The sequence below is a fragment of the Protomyctophum parallelum genome, assembly GCF_964188405.1.
Source record: "Protomyctophum parallelum genome assembly, chromosome: 1".
In the NCBI taxonomy this organism is placed as follows: domain Eukaryota; kingdom Metazoa; phylum Chordata; class Actinopteri; order Myctophiformes; family Myctophidae; genus Protomyctophum; species Protomyctophum parallelum.
In genome coordinates, this window is record NC_139697.1 from 59,755,820 (window position 1) to 59,776,590 (window position 20,771).

General features: G+C 44.5%; 1 protein-coding gene across 1 annotated transcript in view; it reads left to right on the forward strand.

The window, feature by feature from the left end:
* Positions 1–8,283: 8,283 nt before the first annotated feature.
* Positions 8,284–20,771, forward strand: part of LOC310873717 (glucocorticoid receptor-like) — a gene marked incomplete at its 3' end in the record, with an annotated part of 111,752 nt that continues 99,264 nt past the window's right edge. Inside the window, 3 exon segments of the mRNA XM_083786266.1 lie at positions 8,284–8,539; positions 13,802–14,328; positions 16,363–17,286. Coding sequence (XP_083642392.1) covers positions 8,510–8,539; positions 13,802–14,328; positions 16,363–17,286 — 1,481 coding nt within the window. The 5' untranslated portion in view covers positions 8,284–8,509.

Below are 20,771 nucleotides of genomic sequence, written 5' to 3' on the forward strand. Positions count from 1 at the left end.
AAGAGAAGCTCAGTTTTGTCTGGGTTCAGCTTGAAGCTAGAAGCATACCCTACTTTATCATCAATTTTAGAATTTATGGGACCATCATTTACAAAAACTAATATAATTGAAAGAAGACTTTAAACTAGCGACTGAAAGCATAAAGTATTCATGAGAATATTTATTAAATTAGCGACACCCTCTTGGCCATTAATGAGAGTACTTCCTCATTGGCCTAATTTCCAGCGGTGAATGCTTGCTGCCTGGTCTAAACTAAAGCCTCTCTTAGGGGATGCCATGATGACCACATAACTGAAAGGTGTTGGGTTCCACTTCCAGTCCAGCTCAGTGACCTGGGTTGTATGTCATTTCTGTCCCCACTCTGTGTCTTTAAGTGCGATTGATACCGCACATTAAAAATATAGCCAGGCTCACATTAGGCTCACAGCAACATGCTGCAGATGAGCTTGTAGATCGGCAATGTTTTGTAAATGAATGCCCTGCGTCATTGTACAGGAGTGTTGAACAAGAGTACCATGACATGCACTCATCAAGCGACCAGCTTGTAGATCTGTGCTAGTGTGTGTCTGTGCGATTTTAATAAATATTAAATATTTTAAGAGCTTGTGAATAACTCGATCCACTTTTTCCTGGGAAGTTACAGTTTGGGACATACAAGGTTTCCCCCCCGACAGTGGCCATGTGTTTGTCAATGCACAGATGGACATGCGCCAGAACTCCTCCAGGAATGGTATGCTGGGGCCTCCGGGCAGCTCCGCTAGTTCTGAATTAGACTTCCGCTGCTACAAGGGCGTAGCTATGTTAGGTCCTGTTTTAGCTGCACAGAGGACTCCATGCATGCGCTCCCATAACCATGACCTGCCATGACCGCGTCGTAAAGTTAAAGGCTAATGGGCTGGAAAACCACAACACTCACTCTCACTCTGACGAGTGTAAAAGGGTCCACGCCGGGGAAACAAATCACTCATCACCAAATCACTGAAATAGGGACACGAACAGGTTGAACGCCGTTAAGTGGTCTGCCCCCATTATGTAGGCAATGCCTTGATCGATTATCCCTTTACATAGTGGTATATTCCATCAAAAAAGAATGCTATTGCTGAATATGCAAAATATCCATAGCTGTATACGATTAGCAAACTTGATCAAGCTGTTAGTGAAATGCATTGTTGTCTCCGCCAGGCTGAAGGCGTGGCCGAGACTATATGTTTTCGCTCCTTTCGTGCGTGTGTGCGTGCGTGCATGCACACGCGTTTTTGTGTATCCGTCCGATGTGTACAGCTAATCTCGGGCACTATAGAGGGTATGCGCGTGACATCATCATCAAACCTGTAAGTTATGCAGGAACGCCTACTGAGTGGCTAAAAACTACTTTCTGGCCTTGACAGCCTCATACATCCACACAGAAAAGTCCTTTCTGATTGCATTAAACAACATTAAACAATGTTAAACTCACTTTGCATGTTCCTTTGCCACTCGATGTGCCATTCACTTTAAGCATGCGCATACCCTCTATTGGCCCGATCCGCATGAAACTGCGCGCATGCACACACACACACACACACACACACACGCACACGCACACGCACACTCACACTCACACTCCCTGGAGGCCAGAGCAGAACCTCTGCCCCAAATTTATGACCTAAGGGCCTATTAGAGTGCCACCAGGAGGCCAAAACTCACACAAATCGGTACGCATTATCTCTGGGGTCATTACATTTTCCGATCCAATTCTGTGTGGCTATAAGTATGACCAAGGCCCTGGGTAGGCCTGTGCTCCGAGGAGCTCACTTTTCTAGTTTTTTTTTTTTTTTTAAGATATTTTTTTGCGGCTTACGCCTTTTTTATTGATTTTTTTAAGGGACAGATAGTAGGCTGACAGGAAACGGGAGAGAGATGGGGGGATGACATGCGGTAAAGGCCGTGTCGGGTTCGGGAGTCGAACCCGCGGCACACCGCGACTGGATCACCAGTCCGGTGCCCAGACCGTTACGCTACGGCCTGGGCCACTTTTCTAGTTTTTAAACTCTGGTTTGAAGGAATAAAAACAGTGCAGTGAATTATTTGTGTAGTTACTCATACTGTGCAAAACAAAACAGTATGTCATGCAGTATAAATAGCAATTTTGGCACAGAGATCCGTCCTTGAGCAAGCACATTACTTATTTCGGTCATTGGAGTTCCTGATTTTCTTTCAGAAAGGGGGAACGCCCTCCCAACTTGCCAATGGCTCCTTTACTGCACGCACGGATACGCACGCACATTGCATGCATGTACCTAGCCGGGAAACCAGACGAAACTGCCAGAGCAAAAAGATAAATAGCGGTCTAGCCATGCCATGCCAGGCTAGCACGAATGCACACGCACAGACACACACACACACACACACGCACACTGCACATCATTTCATTGTGAATCTTTTTTGGAATTACTTCCTTCCTATATCCTTTCCGTCCTTAAGGTCCCCCAACACAGGGTGCCTCTCACACTTCCTAGAGCCTCAAAGAGAGTGCTCTGCCTTCTCTCCTAGTAAAACAAAACATCTCCTTCCTGTCCTCTCTCTCTCTCTCTCTCTCCATCGCTCTGCTTCCTTCCTACTTTCGGCCTTTCCCTTTTTTAGAATAACGCCTCGTGAAACTGGACAAAATTGCGTGGAAAACATGCAACATCGTGGTCATTCCACAACGACTTCGGAAGTGTGTGGGACCATGACACTCAAACCATCATGTCGAGGCCTCCTAGTGCCATATGTTAATTTAACTCACACAAATGATGAAGCAGATTCACGGATGTGCTAATGCTGTTTTTTCCTGCATGTTCTGCATCTGCCACACAGTGTGTGTGTGTGTGTGTGTGTGTGTGTGTGTGTGTTCGTGTTCACACGCACGCACATGCGCAGTGTGCTACTATGGCAGATGGGATTTTATGCCGATTCATAGAAACGTAATGTATACTGTGTTAGTTCCATTGATCAAAGCATGAAGACAATAGATCGATTGGTTCATCATTGAAATAAACATGCTCTGAAAATGCACGTGGTCCACCCATCTGACCACTTACGGCAGCCGTTCGGTGGGCCCAGATCTAGAAAGGGTTGGGAACCGTGCTGTCCCAGTGCAAACATCTGTCACCGTTATGATGACAAAACTCACATGAAACACTCATGGCAGGAGTGAAAATGAGAGAATGTAATGGAGAAATGTGTAACCTGACATAAAATCCACACATTAGCCTATTATAACCACACTAACATACTTTGCGACGAACCGCAAAATTACACATACATGGACACATGGGCCGAGGCACCGGACGTCCTCAAAGCGATTGTTTATTGGTAAATAGGAGTGCCCATTGTTACTCGCCATTTAAAAAAACCACAGTGTTCCCTGTGATGTTTTGAGAACAGCGTGGTTTTCTTGGGCCCTGGGGAGCTTCTACCTTCCCTTCCACGCCAAGCCTTAATAACACATCTTCATGCAGAAGACACACTTCGTTCCTTTTAATCAAACGGGCTGCATGGAGGGACGCACCTGCCTCCCCCTCCTCTCCTCCCCTGTCTCCTTCAGTCCTCCCCTCCTTTCCTTCTATTCCTTCCTTGTCCTTTCTCTTGTCTATATTTGTTATTATGATTATTATTATTATTACTTTTTATGATGATTTGAAATTTGTTTATTTTTCATGTCATGATTATGAATTGAATACACAGGACAGGACCTGAATGGAAACAAGACCGCAAGGTCCCTTTGGACATGTTTTTGACCGTGCTCTGTACTGTTTACATTTCTGCCAATTAAGTAGTCAATCAATCAGTCGATCAGTCTTAGCTTAGAGGTTTAGGGTGAAGATTGTTTCCACTACCCGCCAAACCATACCCTTTGCGCAACAACAGGCACTCTTCAAAGCACATATAATGTGTCACGATACAATGTATTGCAACAAATATATATTTACATAATTTTACTCTTTCTCTGTACATTTACATCAGTTTTACTACTTTGAATTAGGAAGGAGACACGGATGGCCTCAAACTTGTCGTGTGTATCCAATAGACAATTCGATCGGACCAACGGTTTTCCAAGAAATGGATATGTCTGCAGCTGTCTGTCTGCGGCTCTGTGGAGGACGCGCCAAATTTCAGTGTGTTTCGGAGTCAGTGTGGGCACCGGCTACCCTGATTGGCTAACCCGACCCGTCAGCTTCACTGATTGGCTGAGCTTTAGATCACATGTGTACCACTTTCACTTTGCGATTATGTAAGTGGTGCCATGTGAGAAAATGTAAGGTAACGGGTGGGCATGTATTGCCCGACTTGCATCCTTCCCTGATATGACTTGAAACGCACCAGTGAAGCGACAATTTTCACCCAGACATTTTTTAAGTTGCTCAATTCAGTATTTAGATATTTGATATTCCTTTTATCCCCTTAACTCCATTTTAACCATGACAGATTAATCTAAAACAGTGGTTTTCAACCCTTTTCATAAGGTCCATTATTTATTTGGCATTTGAACCACGTACCATGATCATTTGATGATAGCCTCTCAGACCCAAAACTTGGAATATTTTGTTGTCGTTGGATAAGTTTTTGTCCACAATTCCATGCTGGATTGATGTAGTAGGCTACTATAGACGAATAACAGTTTAAGTCCACACAAATTATCCAATTAATGTATAAATGATGGATAAGGGGTCAGGACAACTAGGCCTTTTCGTGGAGGGGTCAGAATAAAATGTGGACTTAAACTGTTATTCGTCTATAGTACTCGTCTACATCCAATTATATAATTATATTCTTGTAGGCCTAAATTAAGTAATACATATGTTTAACAATAATGTAAGTCTTTAGAATAACTTTAGAGTAAAACCCAAATCCTTTTACGCATTTTGATGGTGTTTATTTATTTTCCTCCCAACTATTTATACAAATATGAGACTGTGTAGGGTAATTTTAGAACCATGATGGACTGGAGTCTGGACTCCCCTCAATGGAACCTACAAAATCTCAATCATGTCCAATACTTGTGCAGGCAGAATGATTTACACAATAATTTGAATGGTGAAACAGATTAACTCCAAATTCTCCAATACAGTGAAAGGAAACTATACCTATAGAGAGAGAGAGGGGGGGGGGCTCTGGAACTCAACATAAATCAGTAGGAGGGGAGCCAGGTAAGGTTTTACTCGGTAACAAGAAGACTCGCCACATTTACCCTTTTTGGTGAGTTATCTTGACAACTCACCAAAACGTGAAGAAAACCCGCCATAGAATGTGAAGAACACTCGCCGCGGGGCGACTCTTCTTCACATTCTGGCGAGTTTTCTACACTTTTCGGGGCACTTTCAGCAGCTGCAGCTGCAAGTTTCTGAAAGTTCTCAGAGCCTGCATCTCCGCATGCAGAGAGAGACATAAGGTAAAGGTAAAACTCCTTTTTTTAAACTTGACATTTCCACCCCGGATCGAATGACACGAGTCAAAGTTCAGAATTGGAGTGGATCGAGTTGAAGGTTGTTGTCCCGTGGGCGTTTGTGCGTGTGTGTGTGTGTGTGTGTGTGCGTGCGTGTAGCCTATAGATGTGCATAAACTGTCAGTTTAATGATTGTACTTTGGTTGTACGCATTTCTGCAAATGAGAGAGAATGAGAAAATGAGAGAGAGAGAGAACTCGACCCGGAAAGTGAAGAAGATTCGCCAAAAGGGGAAGAAATCTCGCCAAAGGTGAAGGAGGCTCGCCGGGTCGAGTCTTCTCGTATTCTTTTACTCTACCCCAAAAATAGGCGACATACATCATGAAAGGTGTTGGAAAGCACTGGCCACATGTTTGTGTTCTAAATGTTTATCTGTGCATTTCACCAATGTAATTCTTGATCAGTGGTCAAACTGAATGCCCAATAATTGGAATAAAGGTTTTCTGGCTATAAACGGAAAGAAGACAGGCAAAACATAGGCCTAATAGACTGTAAAAAATACATTTTAAACAAACTGTTGTAGCCTACTCTAAACAAACATTAAAACTCCATAGTAAATAGTTACTTATACGCACGCACGCATACACACACACGCACACACACACACGTCTAGCCATGGTTCATGACTCTCGTATTCATACGAGAGTCATGAAGTAACTGCATCCTGTTTTTGGCGCTCGCTGCATTTACAAGATTTCCGTATATATAAACATTCAGATTTCAAATATAAAGTACTCACAATTTGTCCCACGGGTGTTAGTTAGTAGCAGCTCCAGCGATTAGAATTTCTGCATCCCGCGTTGTTTAATAAAAAGCATTTTTATCCGAGGTGTTATTTTGCCATTGGCTTTCAACTACGCGCCCCTATCGGTCGGGAGGAGGGTGGCACTCTGTGTGTTCGATACAGGTACGCTGACCGCCCTGCCAATACAGACTAATAGGCGAGTGCGCTCCCGGTGTGCAACTGTGGATTTCCCAAACGAACCCCGTTTGAAAAAAGTAGCCGGGGCGCTCGGACAAAAATGCTTTTTATTAAAGAACGCGGGACGCAGCAATTCTAATCGCTGGCGCTGCTACTAACTAACACCCGTGGGACACTTTGTGAGTACTTTATATTTGAAATCTGAATGTTTATATATACGGAAATCTTGTAAATGCAGCGAGCGCCAAAAACAGGGCTAAGTTTCTGCATGACTGTCATGATAATCATCATGGCAGTCATGTTCCAGGGCTAACACACGTCTTGAAGAATAAACCGACAACATTTGCAGGTCGGTTCTCGATCTTCTCTTGAGGCGAGCGACGCGACACCGCGGTACGTACGGCGGGGTGAAAATGAAGCGCAGATTGTTTCTTGATGGCGGAGAGATACCCAGAGAGAGAGAGAGAGAGGGGGGGGGGGCGTTCACCGCCAAGTGTCAAACTGTGTGTGTGCATGTGTTCGTGTGCGTGCGCGCGTGTAGTGTGTGCCCTGCCCTACTGCCTCCACTGTGCACTGTCCACCACTTATGTAACCTAGCTATATGTCATGAAATTATATTCTATATATATTTAAACACTGATATATAACACCCTTTATCGTCCACATCGACTTTTGGATTATTATTTGTATTTCTTTGTAATCGCCAACTGAGATCGGCAGACTTTTTCTTCCTTTTCTTTTTTTTCCCTCCATGCAGTGGTGTGTGTGACGTGCGTGAAAAGTTGTCAGCATAATGCTCGGGTAGAAGAAACAGCCTCTCTTGTTTTATGTTTGTTGACTCTGTCTGTCTGTCGACAGTCGCCCACGTTATTTATACTGACATTTTGAACCCGGCTTTACTTTCCTTTCTTATTTCTCCAACACCAATACAACGAGATCGAATCAGCATCTTTTTTATACGCTTTCAGTTGCATATATTGACTGTCTGAGCTTGTACGTGTATAGCGATCTCCCCCCCCCCCCAGAGATAATATCTCTAAAACTAAATACGACATGACATGACACAACACCGGCTCATTCCAGACTGCAGGTACGGACAACTATCTGTAATGGTGATCTGTCAATGTTTGTTTTACGTCCCGTACCACGTAGGCTATTATAGGCTACGTCCATTTTAAAAAGTCAATGAATACTGTTGTTAGTCTGGGTGGGCCAGCCAGCAATAAGCGATCATCGTCCTCTACATTTACAGTGTATGGCAGCCTATAAGCTTGTCAGAGTCCCTGTCACTGTTTGAGAGAGAGAGAGAGAGAGAGTTTTATTGTGATCAAAGTGCGAGGGAAACGTCACACAAACTTTGACAGAGCGGCTGTTTTATGACTCCGCCTGATATATATATTTCTTTCCTTTCTTTTTTACTGCAGTGGTTCTCAAAGTGCGGCCCAGGGACCCTTCAGGGGTCCTCGAGGGGGGCTAAAGCCAAGGCTGCAGGGACCCTGACTGAGACAGGTCTGTAAAGTAAATGACCAAACTATACGATCAGACCCACGAGTTAATTTGTTAGGCTTCTTCCATTCGAGCCCTTGTATCGTATCGTATTGGCCTAATACAGTCGTTGAAATGGAAAGTTTCGAGAATCACTGTTTTTGTTGTTTGTTTGTTTGTTTGTTTACTGTGATCATTCGGGGAAGTACAGTTCCTCGCCGCCGCCGAGAGGTTGCGCTGCTGCTGCGCTCCTCGGCGTGCCGCCGTGCATGGTTTCGTAATGAGAAGGCAGTACACACGCACGCACACACACACACACACACACACACACACACACACACACACACTGACTAGTCTACAGTACAGTTACAGTGTGGCGGGGCAGCGGTTCTGACATATATGTAGAGAGAGAGGAGGGCTCACACATCAACTACTGTCCAACAGACACGCTCCATTTTGAGGCACAGTCAGACATTTGTTTATACGCTCCGTGGAGTTTCTATCTATCTATGAAGACCGTGCGGATTATTATTCTACAACAATGTTCACAGCCGACCTGGGATCGGCCAGCTGCATGCGGAGGATTCAGCATTGATCACTAATAATAATAATCGGAAATCCCAACGTATTTTGCTATGAGTTGCTCGACGATGCGTTTTTTCAAGGTAAAACTCCTTTTTTTAAACTTGACATTTCCACCCCGGATCGAATGACACGAGTCAAAGTTCAGAATTGGAGTGGAGTGGATCGAGTTGAAGGTTGTTGTCCCGTGGGCGCGCGTGCGCGTGCGTTTGTGCGTGTGTGTGTGTGTGTGTGTGTGCGTGCGTGTAGCCTATAGATGTGCATAAACTGTCGGTTTAATGATTGTGCTTTGGTTGTACGCATTTCTGCAAATGAAAAATCGCGCACAAATTGCACAATAATAATTCTATAATCTCTGCACATGCATGCATTCTATAGCATGTGTCATCATGAACTGTTTTGACACAAATGCACTCTTTACCACAACTATACAGGCTATAGAAAATATATAGGCCTATAAATATAGGGGCAAGAAATTACCCCTGCAAAGAAATGTCACAATTCCCTTGAAACCATGAGGGAAGGGGGGGGCATAAGAAACACATACAGTATCGCTGAAATTATATAATAATCAAGATAATTATCTCACCATCAAGCTATACAGTACTATTCTGTATAGCTACTATTCAGTACTACTATACAGTAGTAAAAATGTTGTTAACTTTTTATATTAAAAACATAATAATAGAAATGGTCTCATCCCTGTTACACTAGACTAGGCTATATGTGTTGTTACAGCAATCTATTTAAAATATGTTGGGTAGCCAAAACTTCAATGTAACAATATAATGAGTTCGCACCAATACAAGAATGCCTGCCCCAAAACATGTTCGCCCCAGGTCAAATCTGGCGACTGCGGAACGGTCACCACCAGGTATTCGTAAACGTATAACCTCAGTAAAACTGTGCCTAAACCTAACCTTATTCCTAAACGTATAACCTCAGTAAAACTATGCCTAAACCTAACCTTATTCCTAAACGTATAACCTCAGTAAAACTATGCCTAAACCTAACCTTATTCCTAAACGTATCCTCAGTAAAAACTATGATGACTAACCCTAACCTTATTCCTAAACATAACCTCATTAAAACTATGCCTATAACCCTAATCTTATTCTTAAATGTAACCTCAGTAAAATAAATACAAGCATACAAGAAACCGCTGGGGGCGAGCGGCCCGTAAAAAAAAAAAAAAAGTGTGTTTTTGGGGCGAGCCTTCCCATTACCGTTCACACTACTAGTGCTGGTTGTTGTTTTTCCGTTTTTTTTTCAAGGGGACTTGCCTGAAATACAAGCTAAGCCTGGGCATGCCTGCTGCAGCCCGGTGCAAAGTCTATGCACTGCTCTGGCGCTGCTCCAACATTCAGGTTGCTAGCGGCTGCCACTGGGTGATGTGTGTGTTTATCAGGGCTGTTACAGTATAGGTAATGTGCACTCATCATCATGCGTGTGGATGTCTGACATGCTGTTTGATTTGTTGTATACAATTGTCAATAGGAACTGTATTACCGGTATGTTAGCCATGCAATAATCTTACGACATTGGTTTTCAAACATTTTGATTTCCTTGATGATCAAGGACTACGGATGGGACAATAAGAATTCGTTATTATTGTTTTTCGTGATAAAGAACACGCTCACAATAATGGTATCGCAGAGATTTAAATTTATCGTGGAATTCATCAACTGGTCATACACCAGGATGAATTAGCTTTTGTTGAGCTTCAAATCCAGTGCCACTCAACCCTCTATAGATGGATAGATGGAATAACCCTCTATACCTGCAAAGAGTGCATCTTTTGGTACGCTGTACTACGCTCTTATTTCACTCTATACACAAACCGATTCGGCAGAAACAGCAGATCAGAATAGATCGGCCATTGTTGGCAAACGTGTTCCAGAATAGGTATGCTGGGTGTGTAAGCTGTTACACAACAAAAGTGGCATTTAAAGTTTTAAGCATATTTTGATTATCATGATAATGGCGTTAATCGCAATAACCTTTGCCACAATAATCGTTGACCATGACATTTTCACATGGTCTTGGTTCTTGGATCCATTTGGTTCCAGTTGTGTACACTCAAGTGTTACAGAGACCTGTAAGTGTATGGGTCCATTTGGAACCCCCTCAAGGAACCCTGAGAGGTCCCTGCACCCCACTTTGATAACAACCGTGATGGCTGCTTTTGTACCAGGACTGACACATGCTGTACCCAGGGAGCAATAGTCCTGTATACACTTACCACTTTTTTTATACACAATTTACTTTAATATATTTATACTTTATCTAATATATCTTTTATCCCACGATTTTGTAACCCATTTTTCACCCCTGTGTCAATCATCTAATGTGATCCTGGGCTCTACACACCCTGGGCTCTACACCCCCATATATGGGGGACATGGGGAGAGCAACGGACTTGAACTCATGCTTCCTTCATGCCTGAGTGTCCAAGTTGCTCCTTTACACCTGACAGGGGGGAGTTTCCCTGGTTGGACGTAGCGCGTGGAAGGAACACGTTATTCCAACCAGTTCCTTTCCCCTCCATCAGGCGCCCCGGCTCATATATTTATATTTATACTTTATACTAGTATGTAGGCTATAACAATGCAAGGGGGTATAATATAGTGTCATTTTGTTTTACATTTCAGACTAGTGCTCTTATTGCTGAGCTGGTCGCTTCTCGTAACAATTCATTGCATCGTTGACCCTGTGTTAACCTAGATAACAAACAAATTAAAGCCAAAAGTACAACATTTAACAAGAAAACACAAAATGTCTTGCAACAAATGGACAGAATAGAAACCAGTGAGATATCACAATTAACACAATCAAAAGTGTGATTTATGGAAATGAACAATTCCTATAAACACAGTGACATTCCACAAAAGGGGGACAATCATTCATTCTTGTTGTTTATTTGACAGAGCGGCCGGTGTCCAAGTTAATATATGTCTGCTTATCCGCCATCTTGGCCCGGTCAAGATCGACGTCTAAACAAACCGAGAGATGCATCCCAATAAAATGGACTGTAACTCGTTCAATTCCAAACTGATTTGGCGTATAACAGCAGCCTCTAAGAGACAACCATTCCACTGTTCTACCATATTGCTGTATTAACCTCATTATGGCTTCCATAATTAGCCTATCACTTCAGCCTCATTTCTACAGTGGTGAAAGAAGTACAGTACTCCTATTTTAGTTTTACTTAAGTAGAAGTTGGTAGCAATATAAAATATTAAGTAAAAGTTCAAAACATTTCTCAAAAGTTTTATTTATTTATTTTGCTTGTAGATCAGTTATTTCGAAGTATAAAATAGGACTTATGGTTATGTATGTATTTGTAATAATGTAGGTAACTCTATAAAGTAACTGCTAGCAGTCAAATAATTGTAGTTGAGTAAAACGTACTGATTTGCCTCTGAGATGTAGAGAAATACTAAAGTAAAGTAAAGATTGCACAACAAAATGCAGTAGTACCTGACTGTTATTTAACTAGGGGAGTCACATTGAGACCTCATTTACAAGTGAGACCTGGCCTGACCTTAATGTACTTACTGTAGTTATTTTCCACCTCTGCAAGTAGCTTTCACAAGTTCATGGTGAGGTGAGGTCAGACTATTGTTGGTGCAACATTTACTTGCATAGCATGTATAGTAGGCTATACTAACTGTATACGTTTCTGTGGCAGGAATGCTAGCTTTGATGATCATTTTCAATTTTGTATGATGAAGGACAGTTTGGTGTTATTGGATGAGGATTGGTGGGGGGGGGGGGGGAGTTGTATTGCTTTTTGGTGGATGGTGTGTCTAGCTCAGGCACTGCAATATAGCAGTGCTAATAATATACTGATTTAATTGCGAGGTGACAAATTGTGAACTTGTGAACGGCTATGTTCACTATGTTTGCATGGCACTGTTGTGCGATGAAGTGTAATTAACGCTTTAAGTGGTTGATCAATTCATTGATATGTAATACATTTCTTTGATTATTATATTAACTGAAAAAAGTAATCGATTAGAACAATCGCTAAGAAAAGAATAACAAGTTGCAGCCCTAATGATATCCTTGGACCATGTGGCAATATGCAGACACTTTCCCACCAGGAGCAGACACTGCCCCTGTTTAGGCTCACAGTACTTGATGTGGCGCTAGGTCACATTCATCCTGGCCGAGCAACAGCGAGCATGAAGGTGCACAGCAAATTCCATGGCAGACTGTATAGCGTTCCAGATCATGTTTTTTAGAAGTGTTGGACAGACCGAACAAAACATCGTTGTCCTTAAGAGCACTGCTGTAAAGTGTTCACAATGGATTGGCGGGGGTTAAGTCTGGCCTGCCTTACACACATCATGCAGTGACCTGTTAAATGTGTTTTTTCAACAGCCAAGCATTTCAGAGAGGGTGATGAGATTTTAAATTGGGAATATCTGTTATTTCCAATCCCTTGTGGTACTGCATGTGTCACAGTAGATTTTCGGAGTCAAGTGAAATTCAATGACGGAGCAGGTGGTAGAGCTAATATGAGCACTATTATGTACTTTGCCTTGTGTGTGAAGCCAGAGTCAATCTTGCCAGAGTCAAACTGTGCCCCGTGCCTACAAACATTCCATAAGGCCCTCCCTGACCATCTGACAGCAGCAGCACAGTGCGTTGATGTCTCTAAAAAGGCATTTGCCTCGAGGCACTGGTTCTATGCCTTTGTGTTTTTAAACTTTTTAACTCCTTTTAGCTGTGTATAGGGGAGAGAGCGGTATCATGTTGATGTTTTCCATTTTTATTTAATTCTACCCTCTTTGTAACCCCTGTCTCCACAACAACAATAACAAAAAAATCGGTGCAGCCTGTTCACCAGATGACCGTTTATGTCAAAATTGCAGCCACAAGATCATTTTGCACATTCATGGCAATGTCAATGTTATCGTGATTTTTAGATCCTAAAAAAGTTATTCTATTTGTTTAGATAGTTACGCCGAATGATGTGCATCTGCCACTTACAAACTGTACTTGCTAATTACGTGTTTGCATCATTCAATGTTTTGATTGCATACATACAAGTCAGTTTATTGTTTAATCAGCCATTTTGATTGATGTTTATCCAATGTACCTGGCACTTCATGTCATTGACCCAAATACATCACAGCACACCAGATAAGTAGATATCCAGATAAGGACAACAGCTCACATCTTCAGGCCTCAACCTCTGTCTCTCTTTGACTATTTCTCTCTCCCTCTCTCCCCATCTGTCTTTCTTTATCTGACTTACCTTTCATCTCTTATATTTCTGTGTGCGTGTGTGTGTGTGTGCGTGTGCGTGTGCGTGTGCATGTGCGTGCGTGTGTCAGGATCAAGAGATGGACCAGAGTGGCCTGAAGCACAGCAGCAATCGAGACAGCCTGACATTTGGGGACACGGGAGGAGGAGGAGAGCGAGGAGGAGCAGCAGGAGGAGAGGCGGGCGGTGACACGACGGTCGGCTCGCTCCTCCTCTCCACCATGCACCTGCCGGGCGGCGGCGGCGGCGGGCCCATCAGGTCCCAGCAGGGCCAGGCGACGCCTAACGGACTGAACGGTACGAAAACGGGCCCGGGAGACCTGGCTGCTCCCGCCGAGAGCCCCCGGCATCACGGGAAAGAGGGCAAAATAGCCAGAATGCAGAAGCAGCAGCCGCAGCCGCCGTCACCGCCGCCGCTGCTGCAGCAGCAGCCAGACGTCAGTCTGTTCAGCGTGGACGACAACCTGTCCTTCCTGGACAACCTCGCGGCCGAGCTGGACCAGGCCCCGCCCACCACCGCCACGGCCGTCATCAGCACGTCGCACAGCTCCGTCCTGGGCAACCTGCCGCTGCCCGACCTCTTCCCCCAGCACGTCAAGTAGGCCTGTTGTCACACATCGTCACAGCAGTGGTTTTCAACCCTTTTCATGTCAAGGTCCATTATGTATTCGGCATTTGAGCCACGGACCACCATTTGTTGACATTTAGCCTCTCAGAGAAAAACGGAATATTTTCTTGTCGTTCATTGGATAAGATTTTGTCCACAATTCCATGCTGCGTTGATGCTGGTACCGTTAGGAGAGATAACAGGCAAAAATAACTATTATTCTACATTCTCTAATTGTTTAAACTTCTTGTAAATTAAGTAATGCAGATGTTTTACAATATTTTAACTCTTGAGAGCATAACTCCGTAACATTTTACACTCTCAAGAGTTAAAGATCTAATAAGGGTCCATTTGGTTACCAACTCTCCATCATTTAGCTTGGAACCACCTGGAACCCCCTAAAGGACCACTGGTGGTCCCCGGACCCCTGGTTGAAAACCACTGCGTTACATGATCGACTCATCGCAATTAGACCTTCGCTAAACCCCACCCCAAAAAGTGATTGTCCAATGCCAATCCAAATAGTTATAGCAACCGTTGCTAAGGATGGCAAGTTTTCGTCACCTCGTAGCTGTCAGTGTTATTTTGCATGGTTGTGTTGTTGAACATATACTGTACATACATACACAGCTTAACGTCGGGAAAGTAACACGACTGACCCACTCAGGTGATGTCAATAATACTAATCACTGCAGTCCTGCTGTGCATTACATGACGGTCGTTAAAGTTGATTGAGTTGCATACTGTTTCTCCCTCATTTCCTCATATTTCTAGTTTATTAAAATAATGTCATGCACATTTTCCCAGTGCATAGCCTACTGCAGGCCTGGTTGACTAGATTTAGAAGACATTTTGAAGCTCTTGCAAGTTGCTACTGAATTGATCGATTATTTATACTAGTCCTTACCCGTTGTGAGATATTTGCCCCCCCCCCCTTGTGGCCGTGAAGGGTACTGCGCCCGGGTGCGTTTGTAATTGACTAATAAATTATTGTGTCAAATTGAAAAAAGGGCTTCGTTACGCCCTCCATATTCATATGGTCAATGCCTGTGTGAAAAGTGGGAGTGATTGGTGCAGGCAGTAAGGAGCTACGGCAGTGTTTCTGACACACAGACACACACTCAGACATTCGGTTAATTATAGTATGATGATGATATGATGAGATATGATGATATGATATGATAATATGATGATGATGGAGAAATCCCTGTCATTTAACATGCATCTTAATGGGGGAGAAGGAAAGCTTGTCACGTCTCCTCTCTTAGTAACCTTTGCTAACGTGCCCATTGGACAAGGAATTAGCGAAGGGCTAATTATTTCAGATATTCGCAATTATTTATCGTCATAATTGTGTTCCATGTTGAAAAAATGTCATACATAAAAAAAGCTGAAATAGCTGATCTACAAGCTTACAACACGTGATGCGTTGTAAGCTTCTAGATCAGCTATTTCCGCTTTTTTTTAAGTATAAAAATAATGTATAATATATGTCAGTAATTTCTTTGTATATTTCAGTTATTTGTCATATCTGCCCTGCACATTTTTGAGGCAAGCAGAAACGTATCTTTATTCATATGTGTTCACAATGAGCCAACGCCTAGCCCTAGACAGTACTTGGTTTAGACTAGTCATTGGTTAGACCAGTCATTAGTCCTACAACTACAACCTATCTCAAAACCTCACCCTAAGGGGTGCGCACGCTTTTCCCACACACCAAAGGGCCGAACCGCGGGAACATGCAATGCGATGCGAAAATGCGATGGTCCGACATGCGCTGCTCCTGGGCTTGCGGTTATGGTTAGGTTATAGGGATTGAGGTTTCGGATCAATAGTATGTCGGAACTAAAGCCTGTACCCCACCCTAACCCTAACCTCCCACGGGGCAGCACACCTAAACCTAACCTTAACCCATGTCTGACCAATGACTAGTCCAAACTAAGTATGCACCCCGAATTGTATCGTTAATGAGCAGTTATTTGTGCGACAACTAATCGTCAACTTGTAAATGTGTATTGGTGACAGCCTCAACGTCAAGGAGGAGGTGCAGGAGGTGGTCTTCAGCCTGGAGAAGGACATGGAGGCGTACGGCGGAGGGGGAGGAGGAGGAGGAGGCGGAGGAGGAGGAGAAGGTGGCCGGCACGCGGCGACGCAGAGCCGCCTCATCGAGGACAGCGAGATCTGGCGCGCCCTGGACTTCCCGGTGTCGCTGCAGGACATCAGCGACTTCGAGTTGGATAACGAGGTGGCTCACTTGGATAACGTACTGCACGGGAACGGAGGGGGAGGAGGCGGCGGGGTGGGAGGGGGAGGGGGCGGAGGAGGGGGAGGAGGTGGTGGAGGGAGCACCGTCGGCGCCATGCTAAAGGATACGAGGCCCTTGGTCAGCGGAAACGGAGTGGGGGGCCGCCCCGGGGGGGTCAACGGCACGGACCAGCAGAACCACCACCAGCTACCGTTTCATCTTCAGCAGCAGCTGTTGCACCACCAGCAGCCCCTGCCTCCCCTCCAGCACCCCGCGTCTCTCCTGACCGGCATCATGATCAAAGAGGAGAAGGACGCGGACAGCGCCGACTCGTTCGTCCACATCCGCACGCCCGGCGTGGTCAAACAGGAGAAGCAGGAGAACGGCGCCTTCTGCCAGTCGTCCTGTCTCCAGGGGGGCGGGGGCGGCGGCCTGGGGGGCCCGCTCCACGCCGGGGGCCCCGTGTCGTCATCATCGGCCTCTGCGGGGATGGGAGGAGGCGGAGGAGGAGGAGGAGGAGGAGCCGGGGCTTACCCCTACAGAACGGCCGGGCTCCAGGACCAGAAGCCCTTCGGCATCTACGCCGCCCTGCCCCCAGTGGCGGGGGACTGCTGGGGCAGGGGTGGGGGCAACGGGTACGGGGAGGCACCTGGGACCTCTTTGTCAGCATCCTCTCTGACGGCGTTCTCCCTCGGCTTTGCCAGGTAAGTTTCATCGCCGGCACCGAGCCAAGCCTTGTTTGTTTGCTTTTCTCTTTTGTGAGGCATAAAGGGGGACAGGGGGGGGTGGTCCTTTTGATTTGGTGGGAAAGTGGGCTCACGTTTCACGCTGTTTGCTTTGGCTGGTGCGGAGCAGGCAGGCTTGTCTAGCAGTGGTAGAGCAATGGAAGTCATTCAAAATATGAATGGAAGAAGGTTTCGTAGTTTGGAGGCAAGACTGGTTTTAAGCTCTGATACGTAGGCGAGGTGCACTCTTTTATCCATGGAGACGTGTAGGTCTCACGGTGTAGCTAAGGGCTCATTTTCACTCTTGTCGCGACCACGTGGCTAGACGGAAATAACCTGAGTTCCACCGTTTATTCCCTTTGAGCAAGACGGCCGCTCGAAAAAAAAAGTCGCTGGTGGTGATGGACCACGACATATGGAAGTCAAATCAACACATTATTCCACTTGGCAGGCCTTCCTTGGCCGGTGGAGGGCACTGGCAGCTGCCAGGGATTGGATGGCAGCTGCCCCCGGTCATCTCCCCTTGCCAAACACCGTAGGGCACACACAGCGCCACTTCATTTACATTGCATTGCATGTGAGGCATTCAGCTGACACTCTCATCCTGGTCTCCCGTTGCATGCCCTGCCCTGTGGCATGTCTCCCACGAACACAGTGTTGCTGTAAATTCAGTAATTGCTTCATAGTGCTTGGTCTTAAACGTATCCTCCAGCTACATATTTGTCCTTTTGAAATGATACATGGTAATTTATCTCAAAATAATTGCAATATACCATGTCTACGTTGTACAGCCCTTATCGCTTACAGGGCGCTATTCAGCCCTATCGCGTTTCTTCACAAATATGGCATTATGATAAAGAGCATGTGAGTGAGTGTTCTTTTTAGGCTATCTTTGTCAGTTACAAACCTCCTATATCCAAAACTGTTACTTTTCAGGATTCAAATAAAAAAGACAAAGTTAGAAGAGGTTTCTGCCCGACAACAACGATACAGTAATCATTTACACGCTGAGCCCACACTGCAGCAGCCCGCTGCAGTGAACGTGGCTTGTTTTCCCACGTGCAGCAATGTTGCACGCTGATCTGGTCGTCACCGGAAAACACGCTGTGCAATGTGTGGGGGAGCTGGTTGAAGTGGAACTCCCAGTAATCAGTGCAGGTGCGCTCTCTCTCTCTGGGAAATGATCGTTAAGGAATTTGGGTTCCTATCCTACTTGGTAAACAAGTTTTGACGCATGTTTTCTTCTCTTTCCCAAGCCTGGCGTACAGCCAAGTATGCTAATTGGTATTTATAAGATGACACCATTTCTGTCAACGTCCTCACGTTTCTCTGTACCCAGTTCAGAACCAGTCATTTTGGTGTGCTGACTTTCCATTAGGGAGAATTAGGCCAGTCAACGGCCATAGCCACTTTTTTCGTGTTTTTCGTGCAAAACGTACTGCTTGGAATGGATTCAGAATGAATAACCCCTAGTTTGACATGTCACATGCTACTTGAAGCATAATTCAAATTTGAAATGTTTGCCTTATATAGCTTTTCAATGGTACCCCAACATTCAACCACTGAATTTACCATGATCCAAAATGTATATAATAATCAATTTTTAATATGTTATTTGGATGACGCTAAGGATGATAAAAAACTTTGAACGATTACTATTGCAATTTCTTTTGGGTCAAATCCTAAATGGCTGCAGTTTGAGTTTCCGTTGGATTGCTTGGATGATGTCACTGGTAGGCAGGTTCTTGAACTGTCCTCAGCCCCGCTTCTGAGACACAGAGCGAGTAGACCATCTTATGATGAGTGAGGACCAATTATGTTAAAACACTATGTTGAAATCGAGATACTCCGTCAACCTGCAAACTCACATTCCGATGCAAAATATATATTTGTAGCCTAATTGTTATGAAAAGACCTTCACCTGATACAGTGTCATGACACGCCCACAGTAGAGTTGAAAGTGGTTCATATGAGTTGGGTCCACAGTGAATGAGCTCCCTAACATAACCAGTTTGGATCATGTTGTTATGATGCCAAGTATAGCTAATCTGCTGCAAGTGGCAATGTTAAGAGTAAAAAATCCTTTCTGATGGGAGGTCTTCAAATATGGGGGTCCTTGACCTTGACATGAAAATGTTTGAGGACCACTGTTATATCAGGTACTCATGTATACCATACCCTCTTCAAGGGCATGGTTTCCATACAGGGATCATCAAAACAGTTGTCGGTGACTTTGTGTGCTAAATTAGGACTAGGAGACCATGTCATGAAGACCGATGACTTTCTTCCCGGCTGACGTGTGTTAACAATTTGTTGCTTTAATTATTTTTTTGTCCACGAACGACAGAGACGATTTGTTTTATCGTCGCTGTCGTGAGTGTCGGGCAGAAACCCTGCATCTCCGTATTGGCATTCTTTTCACGAATGAATGGATACATTTTCAAAATGCCCAAAATCGGAACGCCAGGTTGAAATGTTAAGCCTGTGAGCTTGCATGTGTTTATTGTGTAACACATAATATATTTAGTATCAATAAGTGCTTGTGGGTCCATTTGGAACACAGATTTCTCTTTTTTTCTTTTCCCCGGCCATTTCCTGGAAAGTTTCTGGTTTGGACGCACACGGTTCAGCCCGGCTGCCGACAGCGACAATCCATCTACTTCAACCTTTAGAATGATTAGCGCGGCTGTGTTGGAACGCGTGTCTGCGAGCGATCAGATGGGGCCGGGCCGCTCGGCTGAAACAAGTGCGGTTGTGTAACAGATAATGAAATGAGCAAATGTTGTTTCTCCGTAGCCCGAGATGAAATGACGGCCTGTCTCCTCCAAGTGCTTCTGGAATGCCCCTCGCCGGGTCAATGAACGCTCCCTCTGATGAATGACCCCGCTCACCCTCAGTGGTGTACACTGTACAGTAACCAAGTGCATTTACTCAAGTACTGTATTTAAGTATACAACCTTCAGGCATTTTTTTACTTTACTCGAGTATTTCCAGTTTTCAGTACTTTTACTTCTGCTCCACTACATCTCAGAGGCAAATACTGAGTACTTTTACTAAAATTCTTGTTACTAGTTTTGGTACTTTTGGTAGAAAGTGCTTACAAAGCTTATGAAGTCAGCCACGGTACCATGTTTTCCCAATGCAATCTTATACGGAAGCAGTACTGCACATGCGGACGGGGGTTGACTGGGCCACAGGCTGACTAAAATATGCAATTTAAGCCTTATTTAAGCAGTTGCTTCACTCCTGTCTAAAGATTTTACCCGCCTGTCCTAAGTTTATCATCTGTAGCTAGCCAGAAATATCTTTACTTTTTCGAAAACGATACTGCGAAAAGGGTTTTCGCCACTGTTTTTGGACGGAGCTCAGAGGTTCCAAACGGAGCTAAAACATTGAACGTGGGCCCTTTTTAACTTTTTTTTAAAATGTAGCTTATTTCTACTTTCACTTCTCCCACCGCTGTG